Raw genomic sequence first — 20,710 nt, 5'->3', positions numbered from 1 at the left:
TACTTGTTTAACATTAACACTGGAAAAAAATATTCATAATCTTATAATATTTGTTGTCCCAAACAATTATTATATGTAATGCTGGTCCGGTGAGGAGCACCTGATGCTTTTAGCTTCTGATTTTTTTATTTTTTACTTTTTTGAGATTTAAACCATTAGGCTCTTGTGTTGGAGCTTGAAACGGTATGTAACTGTTTGCTTCGGTGTTTTTTATTTTTCCTATCTTAATTCAGCGTCCAACAATTCTAGCCAGCCGAATTCAAGAGTTACATTTTCTACCAACATTATCGTAGCTATAATTTACAACATTAATGGTTGACTATTGGATTTAATGGGTTATATAGTTTTAATTAGATTTAATTTGAATATGTAAATCTAGTGGTTGTTTTTCATGATATAGAGTAAAAGGGAAAAGGGAAAATTTTGAATAATTAAATTTTTTTATATAGTGAAAATTAGACTTCAAATATTCTTATGACTCCTGGTCTGTGGAACTGGGAAAGACAGTTATGCTGTACATGCATAACATGTTGATTAAGAGAAAATCTATGAAGATGACATTTATGTTCATTGATAGATACATTTAAATAAGGTTGCATGATTTTGTAAGATAATTTTGATAGATACATTCAAGTCCAATTGTATTCTTTCAAAATTGTACTGTTTTAAACTTATTTTTTAGATATTTTTTCTTAATATGTGTTGAAATAAAAATATTTTTTAGACTCATTAATTACAATTTTAACTTTGTGATGGTATTTTTTTATATTTTAATCTAAAATTTAAAAGAACACAATTAAAAAATGAGTTAGAAAATATAATTTCAAGGAAATAAAGTATAGTTTACAGTGTAAATTAAAAGAGAAATGAAATATTGAGTTGGGATTTAAGAAAAAACGATGTAAAATAGTCTTGCATATTTTTTAAAGGTTAAAATACTATATTGGTCATTATTTTTGTACCAAAATCTCAATTTGGTTATCATATTTTTATTAATTTCAATTAGGTTCACATTTTTATAAATCAGTAACAATTATATCATTTCGTTAGTATAGAAACTAACACCATTAAGTAACAATTATGGTTTACAATTTTTTTTAATGTAATTAATTTATGAAGTTATAAGATTTAAAATAAGTTCATGGATTTTCAGAAAGATATTAAAAACTACAATTAACAACTAAACGCATGTTAAAATTTTGATTAAGAAAAAATAAAATCAATACATTTTTTAAATATTTAAATAGCCAATTAATTTTAATTTCGTATAATTTTTAGTCGTCCTTTCACTTTCGAGTTTGAATAATAAGTTTAAAAATATGGTTTTTATTATCTATAAATACAAAAATAAAATATTGGTTCAACATAGAATTCATAATGATAACATCATAAAAAAAGGCTACCAAGTTGCATATGAATGCTTACATGACCTATAATAAAGAGATAAATATTATATGTGATTAGGAAAAGAAAAAAAAATAACAAACAATAAGAATATAAGAAAAGAGATAATTAAGAAAAGTCTCAATATGAAATGGTTGGAAGAGATTTCTGCATCTTACTGAAAAGAAACATCTTACAAGAAATACAACTAGAAAACATCAAAATCCTTTTTCAAAATAATTCAATCAAATTTGTACTTTTGGATATCAACAACTTTTATGATACCTCCACTGGAAACTTTTATTTCCATTTCACAATTGTTTTTATTCACCAATTATATATATATATATATATATATATATATATATTGATTAAATTGTTTAATTTAATATTTTCTTATCATTCATTGTTATTAAATGGATGCAAAGAACAATAGAGGCTATCAAAATAGTTTTTTTTTTTATTTGGTCGGAAAGATTAAGTTTTGGTCTTTTGGACCACAATGGGTACCATCTCTATTTTTTTTTGTTCAAAAACAAATAATGGTGACTGTGTGTTCAAAAAGATTTTACATTAAGATAAAATTATCCACAGCCCACTTTCCATGTTACACGTGTAATTTGCATATTCAACACGTGTGCCTTTTTGGTTTCCTACACTCATTTTCTCACAGACCACATAAAATATACATAATTCACAAATAATCAAGTCTGTTTATACATATTAACATTTATTCAAATATTATTTCTTTAATAGTATTACTAGGATAGTGTTTCCGTTGAAGTCTTTTAGATGAAAATGAATTTTAAATGTAAAAACGTTCATATAAACTTTTAATATACAGTAAAATAAAACAAATATTCGTACACGTATATTCTTTTTATTTATATTTACAATGACAATCTAAAATAATTTCGATTCTAAATATAATATATTCCTATATATAAAGTATAAACATGCAACTATATATTAATTTCAACATTTTACTAAATCAAATTTAATAAAACAACGTCAAAATTTTATAGATATATTAGTTATTAAATCATTTTTCACTGTCATAACAGAATAGAATTTCACAACATTATATTTAGAAGATATCCAATAAAATAAACTTCTAAAGAAGAGGTTACTCTTTTCTTCACTTTGAAAAAGTAAAACTTCAATAAAAGTATTTTTGTTAAAAGTAAGGTATAAATTGAAGAAATGAAACTTAATATATTAAAAGAAATATTAAATGCAAAAATATGAAAGTTAAATGTAGAAAAATAAATCAAGTGTTGAAAATGAATGAAAGAAAATTATGAACAAGCAAGTAAAAGACGCAAATTAAACGTATTATGAGTTGTTAAATTGCATAAATATTTGTGTTTTTATTTATGTATATGGCGTGAAGTAGCCCAAGTGTTTTATTATATTTATAAATATTTATTTTTGCCGATAAAAAAACTACATCGAGTATTATTCTATCCACTTGTTACGTTTTTCTGAATGATGATGAGTATCGCTCCATAACACCCAATTACTCCCTCTTTCAATTTTCTTATACCCTTTTTCATTCATAAATATTTAATGTGCATTATTCCCTATCAAACAACCATGGATATAATTAATATTCTTTTTGTTGATAACTTTCATCAACTAAACTATTATTAACTCAAATAATGAATATCATTTACCGTAGATCAAAGAAGGAATGACTCTTACTAACAATTCTAAGATTAATTTTTTTTCCCCTTGATATAACCTCTAAGATTTATTGCACTCAACTTACTAATAAGAGAATTAATTATTGGAAGTGAGTGGATAAAATAGATAATTAAGAAAAAAACAATGAAGAATGAATTATTTAATTTTCTATTTACATTTTTTTAATAAATTTTTATTTATTCTCCATTTATTTTAAAACTCTTTTATTTCCATTCTACAAAAAAAGATGATTCTTTTACAAAAAGATAAAAATTAATTAATTATTTTTTGTTACAATATATATTTATATACTAACATTTTTTTTTATACATAAAGAAAGAATTTGATTTATTATTTTTATTTTGACATCAACCTACTTGAAGAATAACTTGAATTAGATGAGTGTCACTTGAAGATGAAGAGAAATTCTTCTTAATAAATTCAACATAGAGTCATCAATTGCCTCCAGAAATCCCTTTCACAATCCAAAGTAAGAAATTCCTTTTGCAAGTTTTCTCACAAGTTCAACTTTGTATATATTTCAAAGGTGAATTACAAGAGGTGGTGATGGCTATTTAGAATCTCAAAAGTGAAAACAACAAATATATATTGTAAACAAACCACACACAAAAAAAAAAAAAAAACATCTCAATAATAATTGGATGAATAAAGAGGTTAAACATATTTAGAGACGATAATATAAGGCTAACCATGTGGACTAACCTGTTAGTCTACAAGAAAAAAGGTGCAGGTGGACTGAGTATTTTAGTCTATTGAGCCACTTAGACTTTTTAAAAGTTAATCATTTGACAAGTGTATCAAGTCGTACAAGTAGTAATCAATAAAACTCGATATCTTTTTCCAAGAAACTTATGCAATACTAAGCAACTATACAACTAGTAACTAATATAGACTAAAGAATGTCCATAATTTTGTGTTATGTGCGAGAAATTAAGATGAATAAACAATTGAAAACACTTTGGAAGTTTATTATAGGATGGAAAGATTAAAAATGAAATTGATTGATATTGTTGGAATTACATTTCACTCTCATGTACTTAATCACTCAATTCCTCTCCATTATAATGTCAAAGTCAACCCACAAATTTATTCAAATTGGAGTAGAATGAGCATGAATTTTCTTATTAAGTCAATTCTTTGAATCTCTAAATACCCGTAAATCGATCATTATGCGATTCAACCAAACTAACCCTCCTAATAACATTTTATAAGATTTTTATTCAACCATTTAATTTGTATTTTATTATGAATCACAATGTCCGTATTTACAAAAAGTTGGTGTCAAAATAATTCTCTCCAAATATACGTATAGTCTCGGTTAATCATGAAAAGTCAAGAAATGGGTTCCGTATTGGGCATCATCAAACTATAGCATGAGGATGATTAATTGTGTTCCACCAGATATATACAAAAGAAAAGGAAAATTATATTATTAATTACATCTTTTTGCCTTTTATTCATGTAATTTAGTATGGATAATTAATTTTTTAAAATAAAAAGATAATAATACATTAATAAATAATCTAAATAAGCTAGTTATGGGGAGAGAGAATCATATACCATCTATGAAAGTAAACAAATGGAATTGATAATATCATTGTCAAGAAAAATTGAATCTTTGACTCATGCATGTATATATACACTCTGAGTTAATCATGGAAAGTTGAGAAATCGGGTTCCGTAGGCTTGAACATCTTGGGCATCTTCAAACTATCAGAATCAGGAAGATTAATTTTGACCTTCTTAATCTTTCCTTTTCTGGTGTTCGCAGCGAACTTAGAAGCCAAAACGGTAGCCCCAAGATTCTGAAAACCCACACTGGGACCACTCGAACTCTCACCCGCACCACCTCCATCACCACCATCACCATCAACACCCTCCTCCTCCTCTACTATCTCCACCACATTCGAGTAGTACAGGCTCTCCTTCCCCAGCAGCTCCATTGCCAGCTTCCTCTTGCGGTGTCGCCGCCACGCAGCCTGGATGAAGTGTGCCCCCCATGCCCTCCAATGGTGGGAATAGTACCGGAAGGCGTGCTGCAGCTTCTTGCTGTGGAGCCGCTTGAACTGGTTCGCCACGAACTTCAGGTCCTCAGCGCGGAGCGCAAAAGCCTCCACTTCGGTGATGGACTTCACGGTGCGCGTGGAGGAGGGGAGGTTGAGGTTGGAGGAGGGCATGAGGGCCCACGTCAGCAACTCCTCGCCGCAGAAGTCCCCCGGTCGGAGGGTGATGGAGTTATAGAACCCTACTCTGCCACCGTCGGTGGTGGAACTCTCCACCTGCCCTCTGATGATGAAGAGCATCTCCCTCACTGGATCGCCTTCTCGCACGATGTATGAGTCTTTCGTGTTCAGCGACGACACCAACCTCTCGCATATTGCATCCAGAAGCTGGTCATCCATTTGTCCGAAAAATGGAACCTGAATCAATTCGACACCACCACGACATGTTTCACCAAAAATTCCATTTGAAACAAAAATGTTTTATTCATAAACACACACACACACACACGTTGTTTTGTTTTGTAGTGATAAGAAGATGCTTACTTACCCGACGAACAATGTCGAGACAGAGATGCCTCTGAATCTGGCGGCGAAGATCCAAAGGCAAAGCACACAAAATGGCTTCTTCGTCTACTCCTCTGGTGGCCAACCATTTATATTGAACAAACCTTCGAACACGTTGCTGCAGTTCTGGTGGAAGCTGCCGGTGATTCATCCACTCTTCTGTATCTTTTTGTCTAAGTCTCCACTCTTCAATTCTTGCAGTTGTAGATTGCAGATAATTCTTTTTTTTCAAAAAAGTGAAAAATCAACCCAAAGTGAAAATAATGAAATATATTGAGTTTCGATAGGGTTTGTAATATTTTTACTTGCATGTTACCAATGAGATGCGCGAACAAGATTAGACCTGCAATGCATATGAAACTTGAAAACAATGTTTCACCACTGTAAGTGCTAGTCTGAAGGTTTTGTCCGTATGAACTGCACACACAACGAACTAGAGAACCGTAATGAAGTCTTCAATCTCAAACCAAAATTATATTGAACATCAAATACGGAAAGAGTAAGTGAACTTAATGGAAGATGAATGCACCTTAGATTCTTCAAACCCCACCAGAGGCAGTAAAAGTATTTTTGGATGAATCTTGAGGAGGAAACGTGATCGGTGAAAGCATCAGCAAAAAGTCCAAACTGAAACTCGTTTTTGTTATTGAGGACGTCGCAATTACTGAGAACTCTGGTGCGTTTGAACCAAGCTTGCCTTTCCCGGTGGTCGAGGGTAGCACAGTCCAGAAACGAAGGAGTACAAGATGGGGAGTGTGTTCTGTTCATCTCATGTTTGCATGTTATTATCCAACACTCGTACTGCCTCTGAATTGAAGCTACATACCACGTAGCTCCCAAAACCTGCATTCACCACAACATTTCAAAGTAATAACATTTATCTATTTGTTACTCCTGCATTTCTCAACGAAATTCGACAACAAGAAATGTAGCAGAGTGGGTATGAATAGTTACATGGCTGGCGAGCATGTAGGAACCAAGATTGTACAAGGCTCCTGCCAAGGCAGTTTTGGCGATAAGTCCACTGGTCTTCAAGATTCTCCGTTGCAAAGGAAAAATCTGAAACAACCTAGGAATGAACTGAAGGAGCACAATTAAGGACAAGGTGTGGTTTACATGAGCAACCGTGGAATCTTTCACCGCCGGAATCACGAACCAGACCACTATCTGGAATTGCGTACAAGAAACAAATTATATCAAATACCATAAAATGACATATAAGTGAAAAGAAAAGAAATACCTGAGGAAGAGGAAGGGTTGCGAGGAGATCGACGATGAAATCATGTTTGAGGTAGCGTGAGGCGATGTCACGAGGATCTGTGACGAGTTCCTTGCGGCCATAAACGCGAGAGGTGGGAGCGATGTAGGCGGTGCGGAACTTGAGGACCATGTGGAAGAGGAAGAAGAGGTCGGCGATGGTGCGGGAGAAGGTGACGAAGACTCCGAGGACGAGGTCGGTCTGCATGCAGGCCTTGTCTCCGGTGATGGGGAAATAGAAGTAGAGAGGATCGAGGAAGAGCGCGGCGATGCAGACGTAGAGGAAGGTGCGGTTCCATTGGGCCACAAACTTGGATTGAGGGTTTAGGATTTGGTACCACCATGGCACTTTCTTCTGCAGAGAGAAAGATTTGGGGAAATTGCTGAAGTGCGATGAAACTGCGAGTCGATAGAAATCGGTGTTCATTGTTGCTCTTTCCTCTCTTCTTTCGTTACCAGATCATCAACCAAGGAACATAGACAGAGAGAAGGGGATTCCAAAAAAATGGGTTGTTATATAAGGAAAGAACCGCGATGAATATAGCAACGTAATGTGCATGCTTGGTCCCTGTTTTATGTTTTTTTTTTTATTTTTTTTTAAATTACGTCATAATAATACATTTATCTAAATTTCAAAATGAAAAATATTTTCATATAAGAAATAAAAAACATTATTTTTGTTGATTAGATAAATCATTAATAAATATCTCAAAATAAAGAATATATAAATGATATATGATTGTATAAAATTATTAACTATATTGTTAAAAACAGTTTAAAATTAAAAAAATACGTAAAATTATATCTTTACAAAACAATTTTTATATAATATATTAAAATCCGTACCTTTTGAACTAAATTTCATTAATTAATATTTTGAAATCGTGAACACAGCTTTACCTATTTAAGTAATATTTTCAAATATACACACGGTTCTCTTTTAAATGACAGGAAGTCACAAACAAATCCCCATGTTTATTTTATTTTATTTTTATATTTATTTTAAAAATATATTGATATATTATTCTATTTTTTTATTAATTTAGTTTATTTTCTTTTATATTTAAAAATCATAATTTCCCCTCTTCTAAAATTTTTGTTCCCCTTTATTTGATTTCTCTCTTCTTTACCTCAATTTCTCTCTCACATCTTTTTTCTATCTTATTTTTGATTCTCAATCTTTCATCATTTTTAAAATCAAATTGCATCAAAGTGAAATTGAAGAGTTAAAAAATATTTTAGACCAAAATAATTTCTTTTTAGTATGTTAAATTTTTATCTTTTTTTTTCAAAACAATATGTTTTTCTCTTGTACGTGACTTTTCTATGACATATCTTTTATCTTTTAGAGATCATAAAACCATGATCTAATTGTTGATCGAACTCTTATTTATATAAATAAAGCTAATTTAAGCTTTGATATGTAAGGGAAAAACAACATTAGAAATTTACTTCAAGATAAGGAAAGTTACATGTTAATTTTCTTAAAATATTGAGTCTTGGTTTTGAGATTTAAGTTGGGGTATTCATAATTTTATCTTTTCTTAAATATGTGAGAGGTGACAAATTTATATTAGAAATATGATGGAGGGTGAATTTTTATAAACAAGTATGATAATCTATATTGAAAGGGATATTGCAACAAGTTTTACTTCTGATTCAATTATTGAAGATTTTAAGTTATTGAAAAAGCGTAGAGCATCACTTTAACTAAAGGTAGTTTTTGCTTTTTCTAATATATTATTATTTATGATAAACTTTACGTTTCATTTTCATATATATTATTGTCATATTTGTTTTTATTCTACTATTATGTGTGCTTTTTTTGAGTAGAGTAAAAGATGAGAAGAAATGATTTTTTTTAATTAAAAATAATAATTCATATATAAAAAATATAATTTGGCCCTTCTACAATTTTTGTAAAAGTTCCACCACTAATACCTATATCAGTAATTTTGTTAAAAAATATCACTAATTTGATACCAAAACCTTCATTTTTAGAAGTTTCATGTATACCTTTCACATAATTATATAAAAATATATCAAACTTTAAAAGATGATATTCATTTATAATGAAGTTGTATTATTTTTTCAGCAGTTCAAGAATCACTCACCTCGAATGATATTATCCAGACACTCAGATAGGAATGATCAAGATATCTCTTGGAACAATGGAGTTAGGAGTTACAACATTTTCTAAAAACTTTGTAGAATATGATAAAACTTTTAGTTGTGTTAATTATAATAGTTTAGAAAAATTTAATGATTTTAGTTAAAACTGTAAATCCACAACTTTGCAGGTATATTTTTTTAACTGTTCTGGACCTTTTATGTTTTCAAGTATGGGAAAATTGTAAATACAGACAAATTAAGAAAAATAGCAATTTTTGATGTCTATATTTGCATTGACAAACATCAGAAAGTTGTTGTTTTTAACTCCATTTGATGCCATTTGAACATTGGGACCTCCAAGAACGGATGTTGAAAAACGTCAAGATTTTCTACAATTGACATTAAGGGATTGGATTTTAATTTCGACGTCAATTTAAATGTTATCTGATACGACATTGGAGTTGGAGCATACGTCAAAAGTCCAAAATAACTTTAAAACTTTTTTTTTTGTTTTAGTAAAATTATTTTAACAAAAGTAGTACAAACTTTACATAATTTTTTTTGTTGTAGTTGTAATCGTTACAAGTTTCGTTCAGTGGCGGATCTTGATCAAGAATTTTGGAGGGGCCAGAATAAAATAATTTTTTGATCATTTAATTGGACCATTAGTATAATACTTTAAAAAATGATTCTTCTATAAAACAATTGGATCGTTAAATTGAATTATTAGTATAATGCTTTAAATACTTTAAAAGTTATAAAAAAATATAATTTAACTTGTTTTCATCTTCACGTGTAGCTTCCCTTTTACTACTTATACAAAATAAATTAATTATTTTATTCTTCATTGATATGCTTTTTTTTTTAAATATATTAAAAAATAATTTATCATAATCTAATAAAATATTGAGAGACATAAGTATTAGAAGAAAAATATATTATAATCAAGTCACAATTAAAAATCGATTATAAAAAAACATATAATACATGATTTTTTTTCTTCTATAATCATAAAAAGTAATTATACAAAAGGCTTATGAGATAAAAAATAATTTTAATAACTATTAAAGTAATATTTCATTATCAAGTAAGACAAGAGAGAGTTACATTTTTTTTTTTTTCTTCGAGAAATGAAGGAAACATATGAGAAATGAGAACAAACATAATGAGTATGTGTCTAACTTCATTTTTCTTAAAAAAAAAACATATGATAGTGAGAGATGAGTACAATTTTGTCAAATTTTTAAAAGGCAATGACAGAAGAAAATAAAAAATATTTTAATAAATGTTTGGTTTAATTACTCTTTTGGTTATTGTTTCCAAAAATGTAAGTTAATCTTCCAATTCTTTTAATTTCAATTTAATGACAATTTGATATTTTTAGACGAAAACAGATACTAAAAGACTAATTAAACCTAAATATTTTTTTTTATTTTTTATTATTTTGGATTTTATGTTTTATTATTTATTAACATTAAATATTATATTTTATAAAAGAAATAAAGAGACACAATTTAATTATCATCAATTTTTAAAATATACTATTTATAATTTTAAAATTTTCAAAATTTTTAAAAATTAAAAAAATGGATATATAATTTTGAAAAAAAATCAAAAATATTTGGGGGCTAGGCCCTCCTCTCCTCTCATGCTCCGCCTCTGGTTTCGTTGTAATGGAAATGACATAATAATAACAAATTTTCTTTCATTCTTGTTTTAAGAGGTCTCTTGTTATAAACATTTAAGAAATATTAAGGTTGGTGAGCTATATATTGAGACATTATAAAGTTCACTATTTCTAAAAGGAAATTCTATATTAACAAAATTCATTCTACTCTACCTAATAAAATCTAATATTTTTTTATTTAATTCTTTTCAACTATTTATATTTTAAAACAAAGATATAATTACTGGTATTATATATATGTAGATGTAATGTAGAAATGAAAATGTTCATGGATCATTACCATTACTAGAAAGTAGATCATTAATATTCTATTCAACTGTATCTTTAAATATAGACCCAAATATATTTTCAATAACTTTTCTTTTTTCTTTTTACTTTAATATATAAAGTATATGTAATAGATCAAATTTTTGGTTACGTTAATTTTCTATATGACTATAGATTAATATTGACTGAAAGATATATTTCTTATATAGTATTTGGAGTGTGTTACACAAATTCTCGTAGCCACGTGAATAAAGTGTTGCAAAGGTATAAAGAGAAAGCATATACCATAAATCATAATTTGGAAGCAATCCAACCTAAAAACCTACTTACTATATGAAGTGCAAAAACTTTACCTTAAACAATAGGTTAGTGGACTTAGTTTGTCGTGTGAAGTGCTTAATTGAGTTGAAAGAATTTTTAATAATGACCATATTTATTCTAGTTATTGTGATTCCCATCTAGTTTAAGTCCTATAATGAAATGAAAGGAAATGTCTGTTTCGTAGAAAAGGGTTCTGAACTCAACTATGTTTCCATCTAACAACTATCATTGCTCATGTGCTCAATGTGCTTATTATATGTGGCTTTGTTCTTTTTATTAGAACTTGAACGAATGGCTTATAATTAACAACTTGTTTGGTGAGTACTAAATTGGCTTTAACCTCTGAGTTTCTAAAGTTTTGTTTCAAAGGTTTTCCACGATTTTAAGCGGGCGTGATATGTATAAAGGAACATATCAGGAATCCTAATAGCTTTGTTTTATTGTTGTAATCATTTATTTCCCATGAAAGAGACATACCATGAAACAAGTTTTGTTTCTTTTTGATTGAGGGAGGAAAAACTCCGTCTTTTTCTTCATTTCAAATAAACCTATCTTCTCCACAAAACTGCTTAAAATTTAAGGGTAATAACCTTATTAATAACTTTTAATCTTACGTAAACAAGTTGTAATTCAAGTTGAAAAACAATATTACAAGTACCTTAATTTTTAACACCAACTTCTACTAGTTGGAGTTGATTTTAGACTTAGATTCCAAAAATAGAATTTGTTGTATTTTTGAATCCCTTGGATGGAAAAAATCGATTAAAAAAATTCAAAGGATTTCACTCAAAGTTAAAGATAGTGAACTAAGTTTTCATCACATATTAAACTTATTATAATTTTAATTAGTTTTTTTTTCTCTTCATTTACAATACTTTTACATTAACGGGGATGGTAACAAGTTATAATAGTAGAAGTAATATTTATCCTTGTTATTTGTTGGAGATCTCACATCGACCAGAGATAAAGTGCCTTTATATTATATAAATGAATGCAAACATCATCTTATAAGTAGGTTTTGTAGGGTAAAGTTAGACTTAAAGTTCACATCTAACATGATACCAAAGTCATGAATTTGAGATTATCCTAGTAAAATTTGTTATTTGTTAGGTTTATTGTGTCACTCGCAATCGAGAGATTTGTTGCTTGTTGGACCTATTCCGCCACCCGTGGTAGGATCGTTATCGGATCATTCATTAATGTCTAATCTCACCCTTGAGATGTATATATCTTGACATGAGGAGAGTGTGCTGAAAATCTAACCAACTAGAGATAAGACATACTTATAATATATAAATATGTGCAAATATTATTTTATAAGCCAGTTTTGTGAGGTTGAATTATACTTAAATTTTACTGGTTAACATTATTATTACGTATTTGTGCGAGAAAAAAATAAACCTATATATAGATTTTTGTCTATATCTGTTATACACTTTTTTTTTATCTCTATTTTTATCATATTACATATATAATCTATATAACCTATCATTTTTTTTGGGTTTAATATGTTTTTGGTCCCTCAAGTTTCAGCGAAATTTGGAATTAGTCCCTCATCAAAACTTTTGACCAATTTAGTCCTTCATCTTTCAAAATGCGTGAATTTAGTCCTTTTAACCAAATTTTGTTAAGTTTATCTGACGTTTCGAGCGCATTTCATGATAGTATTTAAGTTAACATTGAAGCAAAAATGTGTCAAACAGTATAAATAATTTAAATACTATCATGAAATGCGCTTGAAATGTCAGATAAACTTAACAAAATTTGGTTAAAAGAACTAAATTCACGCATTTTGGAAGATGAAGGACTAAATTGGTCAAAAGTTTTGATGAGGGACTAAACCCAAATTTCGCTCAAACTTGAGGGACCAAAAACATATTTAACCCTTTTTTTTTCTTTCTCTAAATATATATTAAGTGGTACCGGTAGTGTAGCGAATGAATCATTATTGATGGTAGGCACCATTGATTGAAAAAGTAGCCAATCTGGGTATGGTTAGAATCTGTGCATAGATTGATATATAGATTTAAGTAATTTTGGGAATAGGCTTGGACATAAGAGAAATGGTCCTGTTGCAACTTTTTGTAGGTTTAAAATTGTGTCATGGTAGGTTTTGTGAGAGATGAATTGATTTTATATATCTGCATGGAAAGCAACTAGGCACTTATGACGTATCACCATCTGTTTGCTTTTGTTATACCGTCCAAAAGCTACTTCACAAACGTGTCAAAAACACCCAATAGCAACCTCGTTTACACTCGTGGTTCAATTTGCAACAACTAAAGTAGCTACATATCCTCTGTCTTTTTCTCCCTTTTTCTACGACCCAGCACTGTCTTTGTTTGTGGGGCTTTTCATAAAATATTGGACCTAAAATAAATAAAGCTTTTGTTTTAATCAATATTTTTATGATTCGACATCTAATTTAATCATTATGTCCGGTGGTTAAGTTGTGTGAAATCACTTTATGGTTTTCTTACTATGTTATCAGAATCACCTGATATGTCGCAAATGTTTGTTAGAGAATCTAATTTAACATCTATAATCATATTTTTCATTTCATTATATTTAAACACCAATTTCACACTGCATTAATCTTTATCTACATTATTTTGTACATCTTCGTAGTCTTGTATATTTATGGTTCAAGAAGCATACTATAACAAGAATAGTTTTACAGGAAGTAGTTTACTCACCCAATTACGAAGTAATACTAACAAAACACACTTTGTAAGTTAGTGCAAGACCTAGGTCAATATATGACTGATTTTACATACAAGTATGTGAAAAACATATGATTTTAGATTCACTTTCACTGTAATTGACTGATTGTAAACAGTAAAATTTTCAGCCATGTTCCTTCTGAATTTATCATTAAAGAAGTGATTGACGACCACTAACAATTATGTATCATTATGCAGATGTCTATAAAGGGAGACTCTATCTGTTGTAAAGTTAAAGTTGCACACTAGTTAACATGATTCATCATTGCGATCAGGAATATAAACGAGATATCAGAGAATTAAAAAAAAAAATAATTGATTTAATCAATGCAGATATATTTCATAGTGGAAACAGATGAATTCTGATGTTATTTAAACAAGAGTAATATACTAATACCTATATAAACACCACTGAATGCATCACTACATTTAGCATCGTAAATGTTCATGTATATTCATAATGGAATTAGTGAACACTCAGAATATTAGATAACATCTGAAAAAAAAAAATATTGATTAAATGTTTAAAAACAGTGAATATTCCACCTATCATAGCTTATTTTATCAGCCTCCTATATGATGACGCAGCATGCAATGGAATCCAAATTGTGGCAAACCTTCTCTGTGTTGCATTGCAACACACAGTAGCCATTGCTGGGACTGCACTTTTACCAATTTCACCATTGTGAATATCAACTCTGTATTTATATAATTATTTTTTCGTGTGTACGTATCTCAAAAACATTCTCTTAAAACATAAAACTGGATGACGAAACATTTTGCTGTATCATATATAGCAGTGATATTTTTCATACCGTCTCTGTTGATGAGTAAGAAGTGTAAATTACCCTTTAAGAAAGTTGAGAAAAAAAGTGTAGATTATCATCATTTGATTTGGGTAAGAAATTGAAAAAGAAAAAAAGAGCGTGAGTCCAAACTTAAGTTCACTCTTGTCAATCCAATCCAGCCAAGAAAATTCAAAGAAAGTGACCACAGTACAGCTTTTGTTTTCCGTTCGTGCCCTTCTGAGAGACAACAAGAAAATTGACGCTGAAGAATTACATGAGTTAAAAATCATCTCTTAACACTTTTAGTACTACAGAAAAAAAGTAATGAATCAGAGTTACTATAGTTGGAAAGAGAAGTGGCACGTGAATGGAAAAAAACAAAGAAATGTGAGAGTAATTAAATTGTGTTGATACTAGAAGGTGTAGCAGTACGCAGTGCAGTAGGAAATTAAATGCATGAAAGTTTGGCAGTGTAATAGTAGAAAGAAAGGGTGGTCCCCAGACATATAAAGAGAGTTATGATATTCACCACACAAGTCCCATAATAGAAAGACAAAAGCCAATGGGAGCGTGTGTGCTCCTCACTACTTTGAGCAATATCTTAATTGCCCATAAAAAGGTGGAACTCTTGCACAAACATCTGTGTCATTCAACTCTGAAGCATATCTTCATTCTCATCACTTCCATTTTGACCCTAAATTAGGTCACAGATCGTAACAAAAAACACCATGAAAGGAAACAAGCCTTATCTAGTTGTGATCCTCATACAAGCCATCTATGCTGCCATGTTTCTGCTCTCAAAAGCAGCATTTGACCATGGCATGAACAATTTCATCTTTGTCTTCTATAGACAGACCGCAGCCACCATATTCCTCATCCCTTTCGCTTTCTTCTTTCAATGGTATGCACAACACAACACACCTTATTGCATCAACATATATATATATCTCTCTAACTACGTACCCAACTTCGATCTCTTTTTCTCAATTTACTGATGCGATTTTTTGTTATTCAAACCAGGAAAACTGCACCCCCTTTGTCGTTCCTGGCCTTCTGCAAGATCTTTTTTCTTTCTTTTCTGGGGTATGTCCAAGTATTCAATATTTCAATTGAATAATTGATGCTATTATTATGATTAGATCCTATCCAAGTTGAAGAGTACTGATACATATATAAAGCTAGCTAGGTTTAAACTTTACGTTATATATCGAATTGAAATATGATTCACGTGAGATTTTCTTTTTTGAATTGATCAAAAGTGTCGGTGATTATAAATTTCAGGATCACTGCCAGCTTGGACATATATGGTATTGCCCTTGTTTACACTTCTGCTACTTTGGCTGCTTCTATCACAAACTGTCTCCCAGTCATCACCTTTTTCTTAGCGTTGCTGTTCAGGTACAATATTACTCAAGGAGTGACTTGTTTTCGGTGATTATGGTATTGCTTCGGATTAACTATGGCTCAAAACAATAAGTATTGTTTTGTGTTTGATCTACCTCATCATATATCACCATTTACTTTGTATTTCATTCAATTCAAGTCTCTCAGAAAACCGAAATTTATCAAAATGGGTGAGTTTCTTGCTGTCAAAATCCTAAAAGACCTGATAATATTCGATCACTGGTGGAGATTAAGATTCACGGGTTCTTTATGAACAACATACCTGAAGCACATAAAAGCACCTCTTATTTATTTTTTCTCTTGTTCAGATAGTTAAAGCATAACTTTAAAAGATGTAGTTGTAGTATGCAGGTGAGTATTTAACCGTCTAGAAAAGTATATACCTTGTAATAACCAAAAACTGACGATAAGAAAATTATAATAACCCTTAGCCAAAAGGAAGTATAATCGGAAGATTGATGATGGTAGATGATAGATGATAGATGAACCCCTCTTTATATCAAACACAACAACAGTCATTTTTTCTTTTTAAATCTTTGTTCTTATCACATATCACACTTCTTATTTTACATTTTCCCTTCTTTGTTGTTAGGTATTGAATTGAGTTTGATATTTTCTAAACTTTTCCTAATGCTGGAATAGAATTCCATTGAATTTGAATCATGTTTTTTAAATGTGTCAGAAAAACAGTTTAGAAAATGCCAAACATAGGGAGAACACATGTACTCTCTCTGATTAAAAATATCAGGGTTGTCTACTAAAAAGAAAGAAGCCCGAGGAGATTTTTTCCCTAGCAAAAAATGCATTATCATGTGGTCACTTTTCATGAAAATTAAAGGGAAGGAACAGGTAGGGGTTAGCAGTTATGCACGGATAAAAAATATGCTTTCTTTATGGTATATCTTCATGTCGGAAGACCAAAATTTCAAGGACAGACGACCCTTCAAACTGTACTTCATTTTTCATTGAATGCATATATAGGTCCTTTTCCATTTCTGAAATAGGAAGTTTTGCTGGTCTTATTCCAATGAGAAAACTTTTGTTGTGCTTGGTAGGTCATATATATCAAAGGAAAAACACAATGGATTCACAAAAAGTTAACTGAAACAAGAAAATCTACTCTCTTTTTTTTAACTGAAACACTTTTATTTATTTCTTATTTCATTTTCATCAACATACTACTGTGACCTGTTCTGACAAGGTCTTAGGCGTTTCCAACTGGGAAAGTGAACTGCACTTATTTTCATGGTTTAGCTTTTGGAATGTATTGCATGAAAGTGGGTAACTTTCAGAGATTGGACCAGTTAGTAGCAGCAACAAACAAGGTCCATTTGTGATCAGGTTTTGTAGCCACAGTATCCTTCAATGCATAGCTGTCCAATATATGTGTCTTTTTGTTTTCAAGGGAAACGACACTTTCACAAAAGAAAAAGTGCATGTTATAAATGAGCACGTGCGTTTATACACATATATCTATATGATAAAGTGTCTGAGAGTGAACCACTTTGTTAGGTGTTTGAGCTTTGACCAAACATCTCTGACAGATAAGAGTTTGGTTTGTTTCAGGATAGAAGTTTTGAAGGTAAAGAGTGCCCCTGGTGTTGCTAAGTTGGTTGGAGTAGTGGCATGCTTAACTGGAGCAGCAACCCTTGCTTTCTATAAAGGTCCTCATTTGGAACTTTTAAGCCATTATAACCTTTTAGGGTACCATAAAAACCAACAACACCTGGGTCATGTTGCATCTCGTTCATGGATAAAGGGTTGCTTCCTCATGCTCCTCTCCAGCACCTTTTGGGGAGTGTGGCTTGTGCTACAGGTAAATTTAAATTTTCTTCCCTCATATTCAATATTCTTCTTTTCATAATTATTCATATCATTCTTCAATGTTCTTGTTGGTAATTGACCAGACTTTTGTCATAAAAGACTACCCTTCAAAGCTGCTCCTCACAACTCTTCAGTGTTTCTTAAGTTCGATTCAGTCTTTGGGCATTGCCTTGGCAGTAGAAAGAAACATTGAGCAATGGAAATTAGGGTGGAATGTCAGACTCCTTGCTGTTGTTTACTGCGTAATCCTCTAAATCTTACCAGAATTAAATTCATGACATGTTTTTTGTATGCAATAATATTATCAGCTAGCAAATTTAGTACTAATTTTTGAATTAATTTATTGTGGTAGGGAATTATGGTGACTGGTGTAACATATTACTTACAAGCATGGGTTATAGAGAAGAAAGGACCAGTGTTTCTGGCCATGGCAACACCACTGTCTCTCATAATGACCATCTTCTCCTCCACATTTATCTTGGGCGAAATAATAACTTTGGGAAGGTTATTCATCAATCATCGTCCTTCTGAACTATTTTCAGTAGTTCTAAAATTTTCAATCTTCTTCTTTAATTGCACTTTGTTAAGTAGCTATTAATTAATTAATTGTATGGTTGGTTTTGATGTTTGAGAAGCCTTTTAGGAAGCATCGCTTTGGTTATTGGACTTTACTGTGTGCTGTGGGGAAAGAGCAGAGAGCAAATGCCAAAAGCTTCCTCGGATATGGAGGAGGCACCATCGAGTTAGAGTGATTCACAAATCACAAACTTCTATGACACGTGATATATACTATACTTACAGCACCACCAACACTTTCTTCAGTAACCTTTTTCCGATACTTTTTTTATGAGAATCATAGAAGCAGTATTTGAGAAAAAAAAATGTGAGAGAGTGTTATCATATACACTTGAATAGTATATTGTTCGGTAGTGTTAATCTGTCAGAAAAAAAAAATGTATGGTTGTAAAGGCATATGTTAACTGTGTATAGTTTGAATTAGTGCCCAAATTCTGTTAATATTTATTACGTTTTAATTATAAAGCAGCTTGTGTTACTTGTTTCCAAAGAACTTGTATGAGACAATTTTGGTGATTGTTTCCTACATAGAAGATTCATGAGAAGATTCTTATATTTGACTTTATCTAGATCTAATATATGTTTAACTATAAATAGACTTAATAATTCATATATAATTTTAGAACACCAACGAATTTGGATTTTTTCTGGATTTTTTCATTATTTTTTTATTGTACTTTGAAAACACATTGACACTTATTTTAAAATTTTAAAATATATTAAAGATATTTAAAATACTAATATAGTATATCTTTGATTTTCAATAAAAAAAACATCACAAAACTAAATAGAGAATCACCTATTCACAATTTATTGAGATATCTGAGCGTTATACTAAGACAAGGTCTTTTGTTTTATAGAAATTCTTTAAATTAATGTTTTGTTTATGCCAATTGCTAAATTTGAGATAATTATATAAGCAATATACTACCATAAGGTACCTTCTTAGAAACTCTCTAATCTCATTAAAATACAACAAATAATACAGTGTTTTCAAGTATTTGGCAGAATAACGATAAAAAGCCATGACAAGAGATGAAATACATTCAATTAAATTGTCATTTTTACGAGAGAGATAGTTTGTTAAAGCATTATTATGTTAATACATGTTAACATGAAATACCAACTTGTTTTGACTTACTCATCAAAGCTCTTTCTCACAATGTTTTTTTTCAAAATTATAGGCTAAGTTGAGTATGGAGATATTAGTGATCAATTATTTGTTTCTTTTGCAATTATATTTTGTTGCATATTTATTTATCTGTCTATCTATATCTTTTTAAATATATAATAAAAGAAACTTTTATCTTCCGTTTTGGTGGAGTGTCATGAATAAATAATATGATATATACAAGTGATTTAAGATAGATATAGTGTGTTTCTTAACTTTTTGTCTCGTATAATAGTGTTGATATGTAACAAAATTTATACGTATTAGAAATAGAATGGTCCGTCCTAGTTGGAGAAAAAACTTTGGTAATTTTAGTACTATAACCTAGGTATGCCTTTTTCTTTTTTCATGCATCTCAAATTTTGTAGTTTTCGAAAATGACTAAGAATAGAAAAGGGTTTTATAATTGATATTCGTATATTTTATTATTAAAAATTATAAAGTATAAAAAGAATTTCATTTAAACGAGATTCATTTTATAAAATCATTCATCTCTCTAAATTTCTTTTATTTAAACCTCCTATACCTTATCTTTAAAATTCTAAACCTCTCATCAAAAGCAACAAATATGTTAGATCATATTTTGTTATAGAGTAAGTTCTCTTTTTGTTCTTTTCTTGAGTCTATTCTAGTTTTTGTCGCATGTGACCTTTGAGACGATTGCATGTGGCTTTAAATAATTCTAATTGATTCTCTACTATTTTATGTGATCATAAGAGTTTGTTTAGATTATTAATTCGAGCTTTTTTGTGTAGTTAGAACTAAACCTAAGAGCTTTGATATGAGTGGACTCACTTAGCTAGGGCTCTTCATTTGAGCTAAGGAAAACTAGTTTATTTATAATGATTATATTGCTTTAAGTTGATGTATTGAATATGACGAAGGAATTGAATTGAGATTTTAATTGTTAGAACTGCTACTTT

At 30.1% G+C, this 20,710-nt stretch overlaps 2 protein-coding genes across 2 annotated transcripts; one reads left to right on the top strand and one right to left on the bottom strand.

Moving 5' to 3' along the window:
* Positions 1–4,635: 4,635 nt before the first annotated feature.
* Positions 4,636–7,384, bottom strand: LOC114178506 (putative cyclic nucleotide-gated ion channel 16). Its single transcript, XM_028064446.2, has 6 exons — positions 6,898–7,384; positions 6,612–6,824; positions 6,187–6,500; positions 5,963–6,074; positions 5,641–5,877; positions 4,636–5,510 (listed from the first exon to the last, which is right to left on the bottom strand). The coding sequence occupies exons 1-6, from the start codon at positions 7,339–7,341 to the stop codon at positions 4,740–4,742; spliced, it is 2,091 nt and encodes a 696-aa protein (XP_027920247.1). The 5' UTR covers positions 7,342–7,384; the 3' UTR covers positions 4,636–4,739.
* A 7,977-nt stretch (positions 7,385–15,361) lies between these two features.
* On the top strand, positions 15,362–19,106 carry LOC114179280 (WAT1-related protein At5g64700-like). Its single transcript, XM_028065550.2, has 7 exons — positions 15,362–15,713; positions 15,833–15,895; positions 16,094–16,210; positions 17,783–18,032; positions 18,124–18,282; positions 18,393–18,544; positions 18,676–19,106. The coding sequence occupies exons 1-7, from the start codon at positions 15,541–15,543 to the stop codon at positions 18,785–18,787; spliced, it is 1,026 nt and encodes a 341-aa protein (XP_027921351.2). The 5' UTR covers positions 15,362–15,540; the 3' UTR covers positions 18,788–19,106.
* Positions 19,107–20,710: the final 1,604 nt, after the last annotated feature.

The sequence above is a fragment of the Vigna unguiculata genome, chromosome 3, assembly GCF_037176805.1.
Source record: "Vigna unguiculata cultivar grain cowpea cultivar isolate G323 ecotype 2 chromosome 3, ASM3717680v1, whole genome shotgun sequence".
NCBI lineage: Eukaryota > Viridiplantae > Streptophyta > Magnoliopsida > Fabales > Fabaceae > Vigna > Vigna unguiculata.
This window is presented reverse-complemented; position numbering and strand designations above follow the sequence as displayed.